At 40.1% G+C, this 18,673-nt stretch overlaps 1 protein-coding gene across 2 annotated transcripts in view; it reads left to right on the top strand.

Annotated features, from left to right (window-relative positions):
• Positions 1 to 558: 558 nt before the first annotated feature.
• The window catches only part of LOC137292169 (receptor-type tyrosine-protein phosphatase alpha-like), a 54,671-nt gene continuing 36,556 nt past the window's right edge, over positions 559 to 18,673 (top strand). For both annotated transcript variants that reach the window (XM_067823723.1, XM_067823724.1), the window contains exon 1: positions 559 to 637. In XM_067823723.1, the coding sequence (XP_067679824.1) occupies positions 577 to 637 (61 nt within the window). In that variant the 5' untranslated portion in view covers positions 559 to 576. The remainder of the gene's footprint in view (positions 638 to 18,673) is intronic.

An 18,673-nucleotide genomic window follows, 5' to 3' on the forward strand; every position in this document is an offset into this window, starting at 1 on the left:
TGATTTGTAAAGCCCATTTCTCCCCCGCCATAATATTGCAGATGTGTTGTGGCGTAAAACTAAACTCACTCACTAGTGTGTACAGCTATTCTTACAAGGAAGTACGCAATAACTATAACACCGAGACTCCCTGGGTAACACAATACTTCAAACACCGATCACTTGCTTCGGTGGCCATTTGTACAATGGCTGAATGTCTGAAATCTGCTCTTAAAATGACGAAACGACTCCACTGTGGAAAAAAAACTGATTTATTTTGCCTTCTTTGATAATCCGGAAAGATGTACATATACAACACAGACACACAGACACAGACACATGTTGTCAAATATACTTTTCTTTAATCCACTTTGCTATTCAGTCAGATATGAACAGTCATATTTCAGCTCACCGATTTCTTGTTCGTGACAGAACATTAGCGATAATGCTGTAAGGTGTATATAGGATTTATCCTATGTGCTAAAAACAGGTATAAGAGCACGAAGGAAACCCCTTTGTCTGATGCACGGTTGCACACAATAAACATATTTTGAGAGGAAAGTAAACACTTCCTGGTCTGTGATATAGTATGTGACGATGGCGGTGTGGCCGAGTGGGGTGTTGCTGTTTGTCACCGTGATTGTACATGTCGTTGCAGGTGAGTACGTTTCTTACATATAACTGTTTCAGTGCCAGATGTGAAAGTATCGCTGACCGGTAACTTAACAAACAGTTGCTAGGTGGCGGTACGTACAAGCAACACAACTGTACCTGTACACAGCAGACAACATACGTGTACCTGTACACAACAGACAACACACGTGCACCTGTAATTGTTTTCTATGATACAAGGGACAGGGAAAACATGTTATCAGTTTTCTAAATTTGATTAGGAACGTTTAACAGAAAGGTGGGCATGTTACAATAGTCTATATTTGATGTGTGTCTGTGTAACGCTAAGTGTTCTTCTCCCGTGTGGACCCGGGGCAGAATGTGTCCACAGCACCCCATTGCTTGTCGTAAGAGGCGACTAAATTGGGCAACCTGTTTGCCGTGGGTTGCGTCCCGTGTCGGTGGAGGACGGGATCCTGGTGGTTGAGGGCATTTGGACTTTTAACTGCGTTCCATTGCCCAACACACCACTTTGGCCCTTACTTCACCTAGACGGGTGGTTGAATGGGCCCGATTCAACCAATCGGCTGGTCATGCCAAGCCCTGTGCATGGACTGTATATGTGTCATTGCACAAATTTGATTTGAAATTGTTTTGAGTTTCGGCTTTGGCACTAATTGTGATCTTTGTGAATTGATTGTGAATTCTAATATGAACTTTGCCTAGAGTCTTATGCCAGAAGGCGATGGCTCATGGGCCAATCTGGTAGTTTAATTATTTATAATTCTTCTACTGGAGTATATCATCCGAGTATCCTTGGTGCTGCAAGCTGGAGGCCCGCTTGCTTTAGCATTGTCCTTGTGATACTCCGTGGTGGGTGGGGAGCTCGGATGATGAACCATATGACACCAATCATGGCTTATGAAATACCCCCCAAAAAAACCAAACGTCCACTTGAAATTGATCCCGTTGATACTTCTCATAGACCGTCTCTATCGATTGAGTATTGGCCACGTTTCCTCGTTATTGAGACTACTGACATGACACCACTGAAGTTGAACGCTTTCGCAGTATCTAAGGGCATTCAAGGTATTGCTGGGGATGTTAAGAACATTAGACGCTTACGTTCGGGTGCACTGCTAATTGAGTGTGGCAAGAAACAGCAAGCAACAAATCTGATGAGCATTGAATCTTTTGTGGGCATTCCGGTCACGGTCTCTGCTCACAAGACCTTGAACACAAGTAAAGGTATCGTCAGAGATCGTGATCGGTTGTTTGCTGACATGTCCGAACTTGATATAGCATGCGAAATGAAGGATCAAGGCGTGCTGTATGTGAAGCGCTTTTCCACCCGAAAAAACAATGAAACATTTCAAACGAATACCTATCTGTTTTCGTTTTCATCGCCGAATGCTCCCAAATCAGTAAAGGCAGGTTTTTGCAATATCCAAGTTGAAACCTACATCCCCAACCCGCTCAGGTGTTTTAAATGCCAGAAATATGGACACGGTGTATCTACCTGCACATTGTCTGTTGTGTGTGCTCACTGTGGTGAGAAGACACACACAACAGAAGATTGTGACAGTGACTTTAAAAAATGCACTAACTGCTCAGGCGACCATTCATCTTCGTCAAAACAGTGTCCAGTATGGAAAGAGCAAATGGCGATTAACAAAATAAAGTTCACCCAAAATATCTCTTTTTCTGAGGCAAAGAAACTGGTGAAGAGGTCTGACCTTCTAGAAAGTTATGCTACAGTAGCAAAATCATCATCTGAATCCAGCTCTAGAATAACAAAATCATCCACAGGATGCCAAACTACCTTGACTTGGGTCAGTTCCGACTCCCCACAGGTTTTATACCCTGCTATATCATCCCAGACTGAGGAATCACTTCCTACTACATCAAAGTCCTCTGATCATAAGTCATCTTCACAGTCACGCTCTGAGTCTCATTCAACACCTGATAGACAACAAATTGTTAAAACTAAACCCAAACCTAAGTCTGATGCTTCAAAACAAGAAAGTGGCAGAGCTCCTAAGGGGTCCCAAAATAAAATTCAACTGTTTAATAAATATGGGTCTCTTGAAGATATGGACGTTTCTGAAAACGTCCATTCTAGGGCACATAGCTCCAAAAGAGTGCGGGGTAGATCCCCAATAAATCCCCCCAAAAGATAGTTTATTCCAATACTATTGTTAAGTGGAACTGCAGAGGATTGAGGACTAATTTACATGAATTACAGCTATTAGTCCAAGATTTCATGCCTTCAGCGTTATGTCTCCAGGAGACATATTTAAAACAAACAGATACATTTGACCTTCGTCATTTTAATGCATATCATTGTTTTTCACCTCCGGGTGATAGGGCCACTGGTGGATCATCCATTCTAGTGAAACAAAACGTATTCAAAGCCCTGTTTCACTTAATACTAATATGCAGGCTGTTGCAGTGAGAATTACTTTACATGTAGCGTTTACGCTATGCTCTCTTTATATTTCACCATCTTCGGCTTTTGCCAAAACCGATTTTCAAGCTCTATATGATCAGCTCCCGAAGCCCTGTATTATAATGGGAGATTTAAATGGCCACAACCCACTCTGGGGTAGTGTAAATACAAACACTAAAGGTAAATTGTTGGAGGACTTTTGTTCTGACAATGATTTATGTATTTATAATGATGGTTCCAGCACATATTTACACCCTGGGGCAGGGACCTATTCTGCTCTTGACTTGTCATTGACAAATTCAGAACTACTAAATGAATTTGAATGGTCAGTCCACGATGACCTCTGTGGAAGTGACCATTTTCCTACTGTATTAAAATCTGTAACTCCATCCGATGTTCCTCCATCATCAAGACGAAATTTTAAAAAGGCTAACTGGGCTTTATATGAAACACTGTGTGCTGAAAAACTTAAACCTGAACGTTTTATTGACGTTCCTGATGCTATTAAAAGTGTTTCTGAAGAACTTAACTCCATAGCTGATGAGTGTATACCAAAGTCCTCTGGAGTTCCACACATAAGAAAACCATGGTTCAACGATGAGTGCAAACAAGCTAGGAAGGCAAGGAAAAAAGCAGAACATTTTTTCCGTCGCCATCCTATGGTGCATAATTTCAATAAATTTAAGATTTTAAATGCTAAACCACGGCGTACTTTTAAACAGAACAAACGCCAATCTTGGCAAAATTATGTATCCAAAATAAATTCTCGGACACCCATGTCCAAGGTATGGAACATGGTCCAGAAAATCAAAGGTAAAGGTACTAAATCTACTGTCCATCATCTTAAACATGGAGATCAATTGCTTACTGATAAATCAGATATTGCTAATAAACTAGGTGAAACCCTTGCTAAACATTCTTCCTCTTCAAATTATGTACCAAAATTCCAGCAATGTCAAAAACAACAAGAAAAGAAAACTATTAATTTCAACTCAGATAATGGGGAAGATTATAATGAAATGTTTTCTATTCATGAACTCCATACTGCTCTTGATCAAGCTCATGACACTGCTAGTGGAGCTGATAACATACATTATCAACTCCTGAAGCACTTACCGGAGTCCTGTTTAGAGACGCTCTTATCAATTTTTGATGATATTTGGACTTCAGGTAAATTTCCTTCTTCATGGCGTGACGCTATAGTAGTACCAATACCTAAACCTGGACGTGATCATACGGATCCATCCAATTATCGTCCGATTTCTTTAACTAGCTGTGTTTGCAAGACCAATGAACGCATGATAAATAATCGACTTGTTTGGTACTTGGAAACAAATAACCTTCTAACTGATATACAATGTGGTTTCCGCAAAAACGGAAGTACTGTCGATCACTTAGTGCGTTTAGAATCATTTGTTAAAAACGCACTAATTAATAAAAAACATACTGTGTCTATCTTTTTTGATCTCGAAAAAGCATATGACACAACCTGGAAATATGGTACTTTACGAGACTTACATGACTTCGGCTTGCGAGGTCGTTTACCTCAATTTATAGCCAACTTTTTAAATGACAGACAGTTTCAAGTTCGAGTGGGTTCTACCCTGTCTGATCATTACAATCAGGATCAGGGTGTTCCACAAGGCAGTATTCTGTCTGTCACACTTTTTAGCATCAAGATAAATAGTTTATCAAAAGTTTTAAACGATTCAATTGATGGATCGTTATTTGTGGATGATTTTAATATTTCTTGTCGTGGTAAAAATATGCATAATATTGAACGGCAACTGCAGCTTTGTTTAAACAAGATTAATAAATGGTGTCTTGAAAACGGCTTTAAATTTTCTAAATCCAAAACTAATTGTATACATTTTTGCAGAAAATATAAGCCACATAAGGACTCTGAACTATCTCTAGATGGCACTCCCATCAAAGTTGTACAGGAGGCCAAGTTCTTGGGCCTAATCTTTGACTCCCACTTAACATTTCTGCCTCATATTAAATCTCTTAAAACTAAATGCCTGAAGGCTCTTGACTTGTTGAAAGTTGTTTCCAACTCAAAGTGGGGAGGGGATCAGGCTACCCTCTTACACCTATATCGATCACTGGTCCGTTCGAAACTCGATTATGGCTCCATCGTATATGGTGGAGCCTGCAAAAGCAACCTTAAACTTCTTGATTCTGTCCACCATCAAGGTCTAAGACTTTGTCTTGGGTCTTTCAGAACTTCACCTATTGATAGTCTTTACGTTGAGGCCGATGAACCATCTCTTACTCAACGTCGTATAAAATTGTGTTTACAATACATTACTAAATTATATTCTAACGAATCTAACCCTGCCTATAACTGTGTGTTCAATCCGCTTTATCAGGATTTGTATAACAAAAAGTCGTCTCTTGTTCCCCCTCTTGGGCACAGAATTAAACCATTTATTTCTTCTGCCGGCATTGAGCTGGAAAGTATATCGCCTTTCCGTCTTCTTTCTTCTCCTCCTTAGCAATTGGTTAGACCACAAGTTGACCTAATCTTAACATCATTTAAAAAGTCAGAAACAAACAACTTACAATATAAACAAGAATATCATCAATTAAAACATCAATATAGCAATTATAAATCCTTATTTACAGATGGGTCCAAGGACGGTGCCGCAGTTGCTTGTGCCACTGTCATTGGATCCAAAACAATATCTTCTAGATTACCAGACAATAGTTCTATTTTTACTGCTGAAGCTAATGCCATATTAACAGCCCTCAAATATATTCAAAGACACCCGAAACGTAAACAGTATATAATATATTCCGACTCTCTTTCGTGCCTTCAGGCTATTAAAAATATGTCTTGTAAACATCCACTTTTAATTGAAATTATTGAATTGTATAATGATCTTGCAACTGGCCAATACGACATCGTCTTCTGTTGGTTACCCAGCCATGTAGGGATCTCTGGTAACACATTGGCTGACCTTGCTGCTAAAGCAGCACTCAACAAATCTGTGACACCACTGCCTATTCCTTACAGTGATTACAAAGCTAGCATTAGAACTTACATCCGTGATCTGATGCAGAAGAAGTGGGACACCCAAGTAGGTATAAATAAATTGCATGAAATCAAACCATATATTGGTTACACGTACTTGGGTTGTCAATCCAGATTTGAAGAGGTTATTTTAAGACGATGTCGTATTGGCCATACACGATATACTCATGTATACTTGTTAAAAAGTGAGGATCCTCCTTTTTGTATCCCTTGTGATGAGAGAATCACGGTCAAGCATATCCTGCTTGACTGTATTGAATTCTCCATCACAAGGGATAAATATTTCAATGTCAAAACTGTCAAGGATCTTTTTAACACTGTTAATTCTCATTTAATCATTGTTTTTTGAAAGAAATTGATTTCTTGGTTGAATTATGATTAGTATGTGCTGTAAATAGATGTATTTTAATGATTGGTAGTTTATATTAGTAACTTGCATTGTTAGTGGCTGTACCCTCAAGGGAGGTTGAAGTATTGTAAAATTATTGTCCTCCTGAGAGGGTACGTAAGTCCAAAAACATTCACAGTAAATTTAAATCTACCAGGTTTTTAATTGTAGTATTCTTGTTGTTTTAATTTTGACTAACCTTTCGTACAATCGCCAGCAGCTGAGGGGATGATGTAAATCCAACTAGGGTTCATGTAGGTAGCAAAGGTACTGTAAGTCCCCATGGTCCCTAGTGTGGTGATCTACCTTCAGTTGTTGGCGATCTATAATCTGTTTTTATATTGTATTGTCTAAATAGTGCTATTAGTTTTAACTTTCCATACTAGTTTTAATTAAAATTGTGATATGCTAGTTGTTTTACTGTCCTTCGTTGACAGAATTTTACAATATGCATATATTTCGTTTGAGTGTTCATTCAAGTGTTCTCGTCACGATATGGCTGAGATATTGCCGACGTGACGTTAAATTCTGACTCACTCACTCACTCACTAATGCAGAAGAAGTGGGACACTCAAGCAGGTATCAATAAATTACATGAAATAAAACCGTATATTGGCTACACGTACTTGGGTTGTCAGTCCAGATTTGAAGAGGTAATCATGCGGCGATGTCGTATTGGCCACACAAGATATACACTGTGACATAAATATTTGCTTAAAGGTGAGGATCCTCCGTTTTGTATCCTTTGTGATGGAAGAATCACAGTCAAGCATATCCTGCTTGACTGTGTTGAGTATTCCATCACAAGGGATCAATATTTTAATTCACGAACTCTGAAGGATCTTTTTAATAACACAAGCTCTCATTTAATCATTGCATTTTTAAAAGAATTAGATTTATTGATCGAATTGTAAATAGATAAATATTTTATTATTGGAAGTTTAAATTCATAACTGTGCTTGTTAGTGGCTGTATCCTCAAAGGGGGTTGAAGTACTGTAAAGCTATTGTCCTCCTGAGAGGGTACGTAAGTCCACAAACATTCAAAGTAAATTCTAAATTTCCAGGTTTTTAATCGTAGTATAAGTGTTTTCTTATTGTATGGCTAGATTTCCGAAATTGCTGACGGCTGAGGGGATGATTTAAATCCAGCTAGGGTCCATGCAGGTAGCCAAGGTACTGTAAGTCCCCATGGTCCCTAGTATGGTGATCTACCTTCAGTTGCTAGCAATCTATAGCCCAGTTTTATATTGTATTGTCCTCTATAGATAACTTGTTTTAGGTATAGTTACTAGTTTTATATTCTCATCTGTGATATTCTAGTTGTTTTACTGTCCTTCGTTGACAGGTTTCATAATAGATATATATACTTCATTTCAGTATTAAATGTTCTCGTCACGATATGGCTGAGATATTGCCGATGTGACGTTAAATAATAACTCACTCACTCACTCAACTCCAGGAGGTCATCTGTAACTCAAGTAATGCACGGGGACTATGTTCAGAACTGAACTAGACACGTGACGGTGATATCGGGTGTCTATTTGATGTTTTCAAACATATATAAATATTCGTTCCTGAAGGCTCCAACGCAACTACTCTGTATGGGGCGTTGTGTCCAGCACGTAGATAAAGCGAGATCATAGTATCACCTGAACAATAGCTGAATGTTTTCAGCATTCAGCTTGTAGTGGGACGAGTCGTCTCGCTACCTGACACAACAACGGTGGAATCATAGGGAGTGAAAATCCACTGTGATAGAGGGAAAACTCTTTAAAACACTCACTGAAAAACTCAGCTGGACTTCAAATGAACCTTTTATTACATGTCTGAATGAGACATACAAGTAAAGTTTTGAAATGGCTTTGGTTCCGGGACACGTGTGTGAAGTTTCTGATAAGGTGTCCTCAATGTGTTGGCCAAAGAAATATAACTGTCCCCATTTCGTTAAGGGTGATACCCCTTTGCAGACTATAGTGTATCGTATTCACAAATGTTTGCACAAATTCAATAAAATGCTAGCCTTGTTGGATGAGTGTGTGAAAGTAAGTGCTACAAAGTTATAGTACTATGGTTCCGTTTTTGTTAACACTGTGATGAATACATCGAACATCATTGCTGAAACTCTCAGTTGTGCGATTTCGTGTATATTTGCATACCTAACATCAAGTTGGTCACATTTATCATGTACGTTAGAAGGTCAAGCACCAATTCTAAAACATCGACTCCACCGCAAGAAAGAATTTGTAACCTCTGTCACCTCAGTGTAACCTCTGTGATGTCGACAAAACATAAGTCTTTCATAAAAAAACTAGTATGTGCCTAATTGCGCAGATTGTTGTTCATGCTTTAATCACTGGCCTGTCTAGACCAGACTCGATTATTTACATGTAGACAACTGTCTCCCAACTGTATATTTGGACGTCTTGTGCCTCGTGTCGGGTCTAGAGCCTAATAAAAGTCACTACAAAAACGACTTGGTTTCCAGAAACCTGGAAACCATCCGTAATGTGGGTAATTGCGGAATCCAGTTGGTTTCCTGAAACTAACTAACTGAGTTTCCAACTAGATTCCATTTTGGAAATGTGATTTTGGTATTTCTGTAAATGGAAACCAAAATAAAACTAAGTTCGGGGGTTTCTTGTTGGTTTCCATACCTGGAATTTGCAACTCTCAGATCTCACTAAATGGAAACCAACATAAAAGTAGAAAATGTAGTTTCATGTTGGTTTCCATTGCGCTGTTTTGAACTAAGTAACATAAAATGAGTAATTGTTTACCATCCTGACATCCAGTTGGCATCCATTCAGTAAAACTGGGTTTCCTAGTTTCCAAATAGAATCCATAATGGATACTCTAAGCTCCGGTGATGGAAACTGACACGTCATGTGTTGGTTTCCATTCGTCCTGACTGAAACTTAGCTTTCACGAGGTGTTATAAGTTGTGTACGGGCTTGTATTCCTTTCAGTAAATATATTGTATAAAAATAAATAAAATCAAAGCCACTTTAGCAATAGTTCAGATATATATTAATAATTAAAAGGTAAATGATGCAATATATATATATATATATATATATATATATATATATATATATATATATATGTATATATATATATATATATATGTATATATATATATATATATATAAACAGGCTATAGACTGCCAACTCCTGGGAATGTGCAAGAGTATAAGCATTTAGGAAGATTAGTATAAGTCATTAAAACAATTGTCATTTCGGTACTTACATGATGATATTTATGCAGAATATACGTGAATTATACAATAAACTGAGACAGTGCGTAGCGTTAAAAGCATTTATAGTTGGCATACTTTGACATGTAGACAACTGTCTACCCAACTGTATATTTGGACGTCTTGTGCCTCGTGTCGGGTCTAGAGCCTAATAAAATTTTCTGTTCTGTTCAGTTCTGATGACTCAGATACATTTTGTCAATTTGCGATAAAAAGACATTGGCTTCCGATGGCCAGTCCACAGCAGGTAATGCGACAAAGCACGACATCAAATGAAGACCTTCACATGGAACCTTTGCCGTATTTTTCGTTTCTTTCTTCAGTCGTTTGGATTTAGATTCTCACACCGTTAGTTCTTTGATCACGTTCATTTTCATGAAACCTTTAATCTGTGATCACTTACACATCTTTGTGTCCGTGAAGACATATAACTGTGTACTGTCTTAGAATGTCGTCATATATATGTACCTGACGGCTGACGTGCATATCAACAACCACACAGATACCACAGATCACAAGACGACAATACAGAACATCGCTCATGGCAAGGAAACATTGCACTCTATAACATTACACTCTATATCATTGCACTCTATAACATTGCACTTACGATCGCCTAAGAGCTTTGTGAAAGGATGCCCAGGGGCCCCTTTCACAAAACTCTCGTAAGCCTAAGGTCTCGTAACTTTTCTCGTAGCACTCCTACTTCGAATTCCTATGTTACAGTATAGGAGGTACGAATGCTACGAGAAAAGTTACGAGACCTTAGGCTTACGAGAGTTTTGTGAAACGGGGCCCCGGACAGCTTACTTTCATTTGGGACATATCTTTCTGTTTTGCCATTCTAAAGTTGCATGCTCATTGTCAAGCATAAATGCAGATCAGATGAACGTCAGTGGCGTAAGACTCGTCTCGTGGTGCATAGATGTATTTCCTTGTAGCTAGGCATGAACTTCACAAGGTGCTACTCCTTGTTAAATCTGAGTCCTGTAAATCCAAGATATAAGTCCATGACCTGTCTGAGAACCCAAGAAAACTCCACAGCTTCATGAGCACACTTCTTGGCAGGCAGAATAGTTCATCATTGCCTAAGCATGACAATAGGCCCTAGCTGATTCATTTTCTTCTTACTTTGTCAACAAAATGGAGGCAATCGTGGATAAACAGGCTATAGACTGCCAACTCCTGGGAATGTGCAAGAGTATAAGCATTTAGGAAGATTAGTATAAGTCATTAAAACAATTGTCATTTCGGTACTTACATGATGATATTTATGCAGAATATACGTGAATTATACAATAAACTGAGACAGTGCGTAGCGTTAAAAGCATTTATATTTGGCATACTTTGACATGTAGACAACTGTCTACCCAACTGTATATTTGGACGTCTTGTGCCTCGTGTCGGGTCTAGAGCCTAATAAAATTTTCTGTTCTGTTCAGTTCTGATGGCTCAGATACATTTTGTCAATTTGCGATAAAAAGACAATGGCTTCCGATGGCCAGTCCACAGCAGGTAATGCGACAAAGCACGACATCAAATGAAGACCTTCACATGGAACCTTTGCCGTATTTTTCGTTTCTTTCTTCAGTCGTTTGGATTTAGATTCTCACACCGTTAGTTCTTTGATCACGTTCATTTTCATGAAACCTTTAATCTGTGATCACTTACACATCTTTGTGTCCGTGAAGACATATAACTGTGTACTGTCTTAGAATGTCGTCATATATATGTACCTGCAGCTGACGGTTGACGTGCATATCAACAACCACACAGATACCACAGATCACAAGACGACAATACAGAACATCGCTCATGGCAAGGAAACATTGCACTCTATAACATTACACTCTATATCATTGCACTCTATAACATTGCACTTACGATCGCCTAAGAGCTTTGTGAAAGGATGCCCAGGGGCCCCTTTCACAAAACTCTCGTAAGCCTAAGGTCTCGTAACTTTTCTCGTAGCACTCCTACTTCGAATTCCTATGTTACAGTATAGGAGGTACGAATGCTACGAGAAAAGTTACGAGACCTTAGGCTTACGAGAGTTTTGTGAAACGGGGCCCCGGACAGCTTACTTTCATTTGGGACATATCTTTCTGTTTTGCCATTCTAAAGTTGCATGCTCATTGTCAAGCATAAACGCAGATCAGATGAACGTCAGTGGCGTAAGACTCGTCTCGTGGTGCATAGATGTATTTCCTTGTAGCTAGGCATGAACTTCACAAGGTGCTACTCCTTGTTAAATCTGAGTCCTGTAAATCCAAGATATAGGTCCATGACTTGTCTGAGAACCCAAGAAAACTCCACAGCTTCATGAGCACACTTCTTGGCAGGCAGAATAGTTCATCATTGCCTAAGCATGACAATAGGCCCTAGCTGACTCATTTTCTTCTTACTTTGTCAACAAAATGGAGGCAATCGTGGATAATCTCCCCAGAGTCCAAGGCCCCCATTTGTTCATGTATCACTCACCTCTGCTCTGGACTTGAAACCTTCATGATGTACTACAAGAAAAACGCTGGTTTCCGGAACACTGAAACTGAGAAGAAACGTCACGGAAACCATTTCCAGTTGGTATCCAGTGAGTTTCCTATAGTTTCATTGTAGTTTCCATGCAACTGAAACTGCACCATTTCTGGATGGTTTCCAGTTCGTTTCATTACCCACTCTTCCAAGCGGGATCCAGTTGGTTTCCGTGTTTTAAATTTACTATTGGTTTCCATGAAACCTGAAACTGGATTTTGCAGTATTTCAGGATGATTTCCAGTTCGTTTCATTACTCACTCCTCCAAGCAGGATCCAGTTGGTTTCCATGGGTTTTTTTTTTGTTTACTGTAGGTTTCCATGAAAACTGAAACTGAATTTTGCTCCATTTCCAGCTTGTTTCCAGAGCGATTCATTACCCACTCCTCCAAGCAGGATCCAGCTGGTTTCCATGTATGGGTTTATTGAAGGTTTCAACCTGGTTTCCATGTATGAGTTTATCGTAGGTTTCAACCCAGTTTCCAGTCTAGTTTCAAGCTAGTTTCAACGTAGTTTCCAATCTAGTTTCCAATCTAGTTTCCATGAACTGAATCTTGCTCATGAAGGTCCTTTACCCGCTCCTCCTCATCAGTCTGAAGACACATTTCAAAATTGTCATATCCACCGAATGATGCGTCAACAATTTACTTATGCCTTGTTCATCTAAGCAATTATATGGATCTGCTATTCCTTCCCCAGGCATATTCAGATTGAATTATAAGACCTCGTGAATATTCTATGTTAATCTTCAAAACTAAGTTTCAGTCAGGAATGGAAAGCAACAGTACACACATGACCATAGCTTCTTCTTCGTTTCCATCTCCGGAGCTTAGGGCATCCATTATGGATTCTACTTGAAAACTAGGTCACCAGGTTTCACTGAATGGAAACCAACTGAATGTCAGGATGGCAAACAATTACACATTACGCAAAACAGCACAATGGAAACCAACATGAAACTACATTTTCTGCTTTAATTCCATTTAATGAGATCTTCCAAATGCAAATTCCAGATATGGAAGCCAAAGAGAAACCCCCTGAACTTAGTTCCTTTTTGGTTTCCATTTACAGAAATACCAAAATCACAGAAGCCCAAATGGAATCTAGTTGGAAACTCAGTTAGTGAGTTTCAGCGAATGGAAACCAACTGGATTCCACAATTACCCACATTGTGGATGGTTTCCAGAAACCTGGAAACCAGGTCATTTTTGCAGTGCAGAATTTCTAGAATTGCTGAAAAAGGTAAAGGTGCAAACATAAGATTGAAAAAATCACACCTATCTGACAATAGTTTACTGGATGACTTCCAGTCAGCATGCCGAGCACACCAGAGCACGGTGACGGGTCTGCTGCGAGTCGTGAATGAGTTGCAGTCTAAAGTAAATAGAGGATTATGTTTTATTCTTCTTGACCTGTCTAGATCTGTGGCTTTTCATACTGTTAATCATATGCAGCTCATCAACACCCTTAGGGCTATGAGGTAGCCCAGTGGTTAAAGCGTTCGCTCGAAGACCCGGGTTTGATTCCCCACATGGGTACAATGTGTTAAGACCATTTTCTGGTGCCCCCCGCCGTGATATTGCTGGAATATTGCCAAAGGCGGCATGGAACTAAACTTAGGCACTCACTCATGATCATTCATCAACGTTCTTGCGGTTGATATGAATATAGGAGGGACTGCTCTACAGTTCTTTCAGCCATATCTCAAGGGAAGGCAACACGTCATCAAAATCGTCGAAGAGCAATCGGATCCCATTAGACTAACCTCTGGTGTTCCATAGGGTTCTGTCCTTGGCCCTGTGCTGTTTGTCATCTACATAAACAATCTTGATCATGTCATGGATCACCATGGGATGAAACACCAGTGTTTGGCTGATGACTCACAGCTCATCGATAGTTTTCACCCAGGTAACATAAGTCAAGCATTGGATTGCACAACAGTATGTATATCAGATATAAAGGCTTGGAAGCTCAAACTTATTGACGACATGTTTTAGGCTGCTGTGGTAGGGTCTAAGCGTCAACTTCAGTCAGCGGATTAGGCTTGTGTTAGTATTGGACAAGCTGAAATCCACTTCTCGGACGAGGTTAAGAGTCTTGGTGTGTAGTTAGACTCACAACACACATTGGAGAAGCAGTTAGACAGTCTATGTAGGACATGTTACTTTCACTTAAGATGCTTCAGCCAAATCCACCACCATCTAACCACTGAAGCCACTAAAAAGAATGGGAATCAAGAAATCATTACTACAAAGGTTACAGAAAGTACAGAACACTGCAGCACGGATGTATCCTAATTCAATCACTACACTGACTTTCTGTTGAAGCCAGACTGAATTTCTGTGTCTGACATACAAGTATTACCATGGATTGGCTACCTATCCTGTCTACTCATGTACCACCAGTCCCAACGTTCACTGCTCTCAGATAATCTCTAACTCCTGTCTATTCCCCAGTACAACTTCAGAAGCTTTGGTGATAAATCATTCTGTGTCCACGCCCAAGACTCTGGAACACGCAGTCTTTAAACATTAAACTCCCTCGTTCATTCGACTCTTTCAGAGGCCAACTAAAGACCTTCCTATTCAGTGAAAACTATGACTTTCAAAACTACATATATTTTACAGATTAAGGTAGAAATGCAGTAGAGAGGGTTCTGGTCAGGCTAGTAAAGCTCATCATCAGCTCAGGGCCCTCAAACCCCTCTACACGCAGCCCAGACAGCGAATGTGACTTCTCCCAGGAAACACTGCCTGGTCGAACCCACCAACAACGTTTCAGAGACTATGGAGGCTCCCCAACACTGCAGCCTTCTGCAATACCAAAATTGACAGAAGGGCTGTGCTCCCGGGGGAGAACCTGGGCATTCTCCTGGTTTGCACCAAGAGATCAGGAGGTACCAAGCCAAGGGCACAAAGAACAGTGGGGAGCCTGACGGCAGTGTACTTGGGATGCAAGCAAGACATTTCAATGACATGGAAGGCGGGGTCTGTTATCAGACATGATCCTTCTGGTCAGGCGGTCATGATTCTGGAAGTCCAGTCAACTACTCCAAAGGAATAGGAGAGGACTGGCACAGCAAAAGTATCGGTGGTTTTGGTCTTGTTTCGAGCATTTAGCTCTGAACTGCAGATTTTCTTTAAATGAGATTTATATTCGGCCCGAGGCACCCGTGGCGAGCCACCTCCTCGTGGTGGGTGCTGGGTAACGCCAAGAGCTCGCCGACACCCCCGTAGTGGACCCGGGGGGATATTTGGTCCACCAACCCGTTAGCCGTGGGTTGCGGCCCTGTGTCGGCGGAGGAAGGGATCCTGGTGGTTGAGGGCAATAGGAGCTTGCAACCGTGTTCCTGTTGCTCAATACACCACTTTGGCCCTTACTTCGCCTAGACGGGTGGTCGAATGGGCCCGGTTCGACCAATCGGCTGGTCATGCCAAGCCCTGTGCATGGGGTATGATTATATTTATCAATGCACATACACCATTTGGAATTGTTGTAAATTTGGACTTGGCTTTATAATCTAAAACATTTTTGAATTTAAAATATGTTGCTCTGTATTTTGCCTAGAGTCCTATGCCAGAAGGCGATGGCTCACGGGCCAATCTGGTAGAATTATTAATCTTTTAATTCTTCTGCTGGAGTATGTCATCCGGGTATCCTTGGTGCTGCAAGCTGGAGGCCCGCTTGCTTTAGCATTGTCCTTGTGATACTCCGTGGTGGGTGGGGAGCTCGGATGCCGAACCATATTACCTTAACCATGGCCTACGAAATACCACTTAAAAAAACAAAACGTCCACTTGATATTGACCCTGTTGATACTGACCTGAGACCATCTGCATCGATTGAATATTGGCCACGATTCATTGTGATTGAGACACCTGACAAGACACCGTTAAAACTGAACCCCTTTGCTGTGTCCAAGGCCTAGGGTATTCAGGGTATTGCAGGGGAGGTGAAAAACATTAGACGCTTGCGTTCGGGTGCCCTGCTAGTTGAATGCGGGAAAAAACAACAAGCAACGAACCTCATGAACATAAAATCTTTCGTGGGCATTCCGGTCACGGTCTCTGCTCACAAGACCTTGAATACAAGTAAAGGTATTGTGAGAGATCGTGATCGATTGTTGGATGATATGTCGGAACTTGATATAGGATCTGAAATGAAGGATCAAGGTGTGCTCTATGTCAAGCGCTTTTCAACGCGGAGAAACAACGAAACCATCAAAACGAATACGTACCTGTTTACTTTTTCATCTCCAAATGCACCCAAATCAGTGAAGGCAGGCTACTGTAACATTCCAGTTGATACGTACATCCCCAACCCGCTCAGGTGTTTTAAATGCCAGAAATATGGACACGGTGTGAATACTTGCACATTGTCTGTTGTGTGTGCTCACTGTGGTGAGAAGACACACACAACAGAAGATTGTGACAGTGATTATAAAAAATGTACCAATTGCTCAGGCGACCATTCGTCCTTTTCTAAACAGTGTCCTATTTGGAAAGAGCAAATGGAGATCAATAAAATAAAATTTACACAAAATATCTCCTTTTCTGAGGCCAAAAAACTGGTAAAGAGATCTGAACTTTCAGAAAGTTATGCTACAGTAGCAAAAACATCATTGGGGTCTAGTTCTAAAACAACGTCAACCACAGGCTGTCAAACTACCTTGACTTGGGTCAATTGCGACTCTCCACAACATTTGTGCACTGCTATATCATCACAGACTGAGGAATCACTTCCTAATACCTCAAAGATTTCGTCTGATCATAAATCAGCATCTCAGTCACACTCAAAGTCTCAATCTACAGCTGAGAGTCAACAAACGGTGAAAAGTAAACCGAAGCCAAAGCCTGATGCTTCAAAACAACAAAGTGGCAGAGCTCCTAAAGGATCACAAAATAAAATTCAATTGTACAATAAATATGGGTCTCTTGAAGAAATGGACGTTTCTGAAAATGTCCATTCTAGGGCACATAGCTTGTCGCCCTCCAAAAGAGTGCGGGGTAGATCCCCAATAAATCCCCCTAAAAGATAGTTTATTCCAATAATATTGTACAGTGGAACTGCAGAGGATTGAGGACTAATTTACATGAATTACAGCTATTAGTCCAAGATTTTACACCTTCAGCGATATGTCTCCAAGAGACATATTTAAAACAAACAGATACATTTAATTTTCGTCAGTTTAACACATATCATTGTTTTGCACCTCCGGGTGATCGGGCCACTGGCGGATCATCCATTCTAGTCAGACAAAACGTTATTCAAAGCCCTGTTTCACTTAATACTAATATGCAGGCTGTTGCAGTGAGAATTACGTTACATGTAGCGTTTACGCTATGCTCTCTTTATATTTCTCCGTCTTCGACGTTTGCTAAAACTGATCTTCAAGCTCTATATGATCAACTCCCGAAGCCCTGTATTATAATGGGAGATTTAAATGGGCACAACCCACTCTGGGGTAGTATAACTACTAACATTAAGGGAAATTGTTGGAGGACTTTTGTTCTGACAATGATTTGTGTATTTATAATGATGGTTCCAGCACATATTTACATCCTGGTACAGGGACCTATTCTGCTCTTGACTTGTCTCTGACAACTTCCGAACTACTAAACGAATTCGAATGGTCAGTCCACGATGACCTCTGTGGAAGTGACCATTTTCCTACTATGTTAAAAGCTGTAACTCCATCCGATGTTCCTCCGTCATCAAGACGAAATTTTAAAAAGGCTAACTGGGCTTTATATGAAACACTGTGTGCTGAAAAACTTAAACCTGAACGTTTTATTGACGTTCGTGATGCTATTAAATGCTTTTCGGATGAACTGAATTCCATAGCTGATGAGTGTATACCAAAGTCCTCTGTAGTTCCACACATAAGAAAACCATGGTTCAACGATGACTGCAAACAAGCTAGGAAGGCAAGGAAAAAAGCAGAACATTATTTCCGTCGCCATCCTATGGTGCATAATTTAAATAAATTTAAAATTTTAAATGCTAAAGCACGGCGTACTTTTAAACAGAACAAACGCCAATCTTGGCAAAATTATGTATCCAAAATAAATTCTCGGACACCCATGTCCAAGGTATGGAACATGGTCCAGAAAATCAAAGGTAAAGGTGCTAAATCTACTGTCCATCATCTTAAAGATGGAGATCAATTACTTACTGATAAATCAGATATCGCAAATAAATTGGGCGAAACACTCGCTAAACACTCTTCCTCTTCTAATTATTTACCTAAATTCCAGCAGTATCAAAAACAACAAGAAAAGAAAACTATTAATTTCAATTCTGATAATGGGGAAGATTATAATGAAACGTTTTCTATTCATGAACTCCATACTGCTCTTGATCAGGCTCATGACACTGCTACTGGAGCTGATAACATACATTATCAACTCCTGAAGCACT

This window comes from Haliotis asinina, chromosome 7 (genome assembly GCF_037392515.1).
Source record: "Haliotis asinina isolate JCU_RB_2024 chromosome 7, JCU_Hal_asi_v2, whole genome shotgun sequence".
In the NCBI taxonomy this organism is placed as follows: domain Eukaryota; kingdom Metazoa; phylum Mollusca; class Gastropoda; order Lepetellida; family Haliotidae; genus Haliotis; species Haliotis asinina.